The sequence below is a fragment of the Octopus bimaculoides genome, chromosome 11 (genome assembly GCF_001194135.2).
Source record: "Octopus bimaculoides isolate UCB-OBI-ISO-001 chromosome 11, ASM119413v2, whole genome shotgun sequence".
Lineage (NCBI taxonomy): Eukaryota > Metazoa > Mollusca > Cephalopoda > Octopoda > Octopodidae > Octopus > Octopus bimaculoides.
Genome location: NC_068991.1, coordinates 52,841,881 through 52,846,624, shown reverse-complemented (window position 1 = coordinate 52,846,624; position 4,744 = coordinate 52,841,881). Strand labels below are relative to the sequence as shown.

The window sequence follows — 4,744 nt, the reverse complement described above, 5'->3', positions numbered from 1 at the left end:
AAAGCAACAAAAATGTATTAGATCATAGCAGTAGGTACGTTTCATATAAGCTTCATTTATTTATGTCGTGAGAACACCACATAAGATGTGCAATGAAAATTGTACTCCTCAGCTGCATAATGGAAGTTCATTTCAGTAAGCCGTTTTGTAAATGTGTGCAAATACATGAGTAGACTGTTGATTATCAGCCCAGTCAAGATGTTATTCTCTACTAGAACTGGGTGCCACTGCATAGTGCCAAGGACTCCAAATTTGCCATCAAGATATAGGACAAAATACTGCAATAGCCTGGGCTTCAGAGGTCCACAGCTCTTCAATATCCTCCCGAAGGACCTGAGAGACCTGCATGGGGTGGATGCAGGTATCTTCAAAATAAAGCTGGACCTCTTCCTGTCAAATGTCCCAGATGAACCAACTTTGTGGCAGGAGGTGCAGATGAGGGCAGCTGCATCAAACTCTCTCATGCACCAAATGTCATCCTAAAAAGCATTCGTGAAGTAAAATTATGCAGCAACACCAACTGGCTGTGCCCCAGCATGGTCACAGCTCGGGAGTTGAAACTAGATAAAAAAATAAAAAAATACGCAAAGCAAACAATTGAAATGTAATCAATAGGTAGGACTACATACTTTAGTATTTAGTTGACATTCCGTTTGCAATTTTTAAATTAGAAACTCTTTTCGGCATTGAACTGATGAGCTTTGTGATTGTCTCCAACACCACCAAATTTCATGCAGATGCATAACAAAAGTTTTCCATTAAGATTTTTCATTAAGATTAAATAAATGAGCAAGGTTAATATTTTTAATAAATTTGTCATTTTCAATGGGTATGCAGCACACCTAGCACAACTGGAATATACTCTCCTGACATACAGACGTAAGTATGTACATGCCTGCACAATACTTTATGATAAGAGATTTACTTGATTTGGTTTGCAGCCATATATTTTATTTTCATAAAGGTAAGAGAAAAAGTCTATAAGGTTACTCAAACTGTTAAAAACACCAACCAAATCTCCCCAAAATCACAGTCCTAGATACTAATTAAAAGATGAGATGGACATGAGCTCTACCTCTCCTTATAAGTTGACTTCATTATGATTGCAACCTCAATATATTTTCGTTGTTAGTTACTAAATGTTGTAACTAAATTTAAATTCCATAGGAATAAAATATTTTTAAAAAATCTCTCTCTTTTTGTCTTTTCAGGAACCTTATTATCTTTATCCGACAAATTGTAAGTATTTTAATTAAACTGCCTTTCAGATTAAAAAACTATATTAGAATCATATTTATCCGTGTTAATGCACCTTATTTCTTTTAGAAGCTTGAAAGAAATGTAAAATTTATCATTTTGCATTTTTCAATTATTTTACATCAGCAATCCAATCATAACCACCACCACAGAAACTCTCTTTGAGACACAGAGCATTTGAATTGTCATCATTAATGTTGATGTAATGAACAATAGATCTGAAGATATTGTTGTGATGTTAGAGAGAAGAAAGGTAGATGTATGCTGACTCAAAGTGTTGATAGGCAGGGGAGCTTCTGCCTGACTCTTCGCAGGCAATGAACACTGGTACAAATTCTTTTAGCTGGGTAACCACATGGTACTAGGTTGGGAATGTATACTGCAATTGAAGAAACTGAATAGAGTGGTTGAGGTAGTCAGAGTATGTGACAGAATGAATTTAAAGTTAGGTGAGAAACAAATGCAGTTGTTACCTCAACTGAGACACCTCAGTCTGGATTGAGAGATGAGCAAAAGAACTATTTCTGACATCCACTTATCATGGTTGGTGACTTTGATGTACATTTTGGTACAAACATGGTAAAGTGGGCATAACAATGGTGATGACAAATGGTGACTGACAAGAAATTAAACAAAATGGTTGTGCATGTGTGCAGGACTGGATTCAACCCAAAGGGGCCCTGGGGCACTTCAAGTTCATTGGGCCCCTCAGAAACAAAACTTAAAATCAATGAAAATCACCAGATTTAAATCTGAAAACCCGTATATTGCTTGCAATTGAATTTGACAAGTTAGCAGAGTTAGTTTAAATGCATCTGTTAATGCAAAATTTTGTCATCTAAACTAATTACAGCAAATTTTACCAACTTATTGCTATGTACTACTTCAATACCCACACATAGTCTTTCTTTCTGCATTTGGCATTCAAAAAATCTTTAACAAATTCTTCAAACTGTATTGTCTTTAGGACACTGCTCTCTCGTTGCGGTCCTCAGGTAATTATTTATCAGGCCCAATTTACTAAATGACCTCTTTCCAGAACAATTTGTGACCATTAAGCTCAAAAATATTCTAAGAGCTACATCAACATAAGGAAAGGTTTCAGCAAGCCCTTCATTATGGATTAAAAGTGCCAGTTGAGATGGGGTAAAACATGATATGAGCTTACAAAAAAGCTGCAAACTGTACAATTTCTTCTATGAACACCTCATTAAGATCACAAAGGGAAGCAGTGATGAGTTTCACAGCTTCAGATCTTATTTCTGCATCAGGTAAACTACCTAAATCCACTATGACTTTAAACTTGTCATGCACTGATTGATAGGCTACCCTGCATTTTTTGTAAGGCAACAGACAACTGATCTAAAATGACATTGAATGTTCCGTATCTGATCATCCTCAATATCTCTGAGTGCATTTTTCTCTTGCAGAAAGGACAATTGCTTCAGAGCCTGATGCTAGATTTATATCACGTTTATTTCTCTTCCTTGATCTACCTATTGTTGCTTTTTACTCTGTGTTTCCACACTTGTTCCTGGCATTCAGCTCCAATTCCTCATGCCTATCTTGAAGCAATTTCAGAAAGCTTTCCAAAGAATCAATAAGATCAATCACTTTATTCAAATCAACTTTAACTCTTTGAAAAGCTTCATTTATACTGTAAAACTGTACAAGAATTATATGCCAGATCTTAGCTATCAGAGCAGTTTCAAGACAATCAATTCTGTCTGCCTATGTCTGAGCTTCATATCTTGCTTCAGGTGTTTGTTCTGAAACATCTTCAATATCTCTGAGTGTATTTTGGAAAAGTATAATAACTCCAGCAATTCAACTCGGAAATCTACATTGATTTACCAAATTTCAAAATTTTCAATAAACTTTGAAACAGCAGCCAAACAGAAAAGATCCAATTTATGTTCTACACGAGGGAATTCATACGATTATACAAAAATCCCGCAAAAATGTTGGTACATGATTTAAGGGCTATTTAGCTGTTATATTTAGCTCATCTCACAACAACCTCATATCCCCTCGTGTGTCAGTCTGATGTATTGATCTTTTTCAATATCTTTCTCCCCTTAAACACCTTTAATGACCTATTGTGGGGATTTAAGCCAAAATTTGGGATTGTTTATATTTTAAACAGATTTTTTTTTAAAAATGTTTTTTATTTTATTTTTGTAGTCATGTGAATCCCCATGTGTAGAATACAAATTTGCATAAGTTGTCTGGAAATTCAAAAAAAATTATAAAAAGTTATGAGGGGTTTATATGGCATTCTTAAAGCCCTGTTCCCTGTCATTTTCATAGTTTTACCATACTGTGAAAATTCATTTCTACTTTACATGATATAATTTCCCTTAAATTTAATCTTAGTTGAAACAAGGTGCTGCTGTGACAAACTGTTGTTATATGGTAGACAGAAGGGAAAACAAGTGATATTTTTTTATCCCATTATACATTTCTTCAAAGGTTTGAAGCTGGCATTAATGTCAGCACACCGGATGAAATGCTGAGCAGTATTTCATCTGTCTTTACGTTCTGAGTTCAAATTCCACCAAGATCAACTTTGCCTTTCATCCATTTGGGGTCAATAAATTAAGTACCAGTTGTGTACAGGGGTTGATCTAAAATCGACTGGCCTCCTCCCCCAAAATTTTGGGCCTTGTGCCTAGAGTAGAAAAGATTATACATTTCTTCAATAAAAAATATTCCTTCTATACATTTTAAATGACTGAAAATGTCCCTTTTCTTTTCAAAATTCTAATATCATTTTTCCCACATGCACTTGCTGTGTTTAGCTTTTTTCTTCATTGGGAAAATATAATAAAGGAGAGAAAAGATTTTTTTTTTTTTTCTAAGTAAGAGTTGAAAATGTTTCAGAATGTAAAATACAATAAGATGTTTTCAAATTAGTAAGGAAAAAAAATGAGAAAACAGAAATTACTGATTTTGCCCCAGTTAGCAATTTTGTCTGAAGAAAACAGATTTTTAAAAAATCATTTGAACATATCTGCAATAATTTTAAAGCAGAAACAAGAAGTGCTTTTAACTGTTGAGAGATGTAATTTTATAGTTAAAACAAAAATCAAAATTTTAAATTTGGAATTTATTTTGTACTTAACTGTTAGGAAGATTTCAAAGACTTACTGAAATCATAAAGCTTAGCAGTGCTAATATGTGTGTGTGTGTGTGTGTGTGTGTGTGTGTGCACGCATGCACCTTTATTTGGAAACAGTCAGTTTGAGGTCATCATTGGTCAATTGTGTTGGAAATTAAACTAGAGACAATAAAATTTATTTTTCAGTCTATTTTTCTATATAAATTCATACACACATACATACATACATGCATGTTTCTACTTTCCGCTGTCATTTCACTAGCACCATGCTGGTTTTGGGGACTGGTGTCTGAAAGGCAGAACTTAAACTAGAGACAATAAAACTTTTTTCAATCTATTTCTTTTTATCGATACATACCGTCATAC

At 34.2% G+C, this 4,744-nt stretch overlaps 1 protein-coding gene across 1 annotated transcript in view; it reads left to right on the top strand.

The window, feature by feature from the left end:
• The window catches only part of LOC106873178 (uncharacterized), a 38,174-nt gene that overhangs the window by 9,618 nt on the left and 23,812 nt on the right, over positions 1-4,744 (top strand). Inside the window, exon 2 of the mRNA XM_014920410.2 lies at positions 1,212-1,239. Coding sequence (XP_014775896.1) covers positions 1,212-1,239 — 28 coding nt within the window. The remainder of the gene's footprint in view (positions 1-1,211; positions 1,240-4,744) is intronic.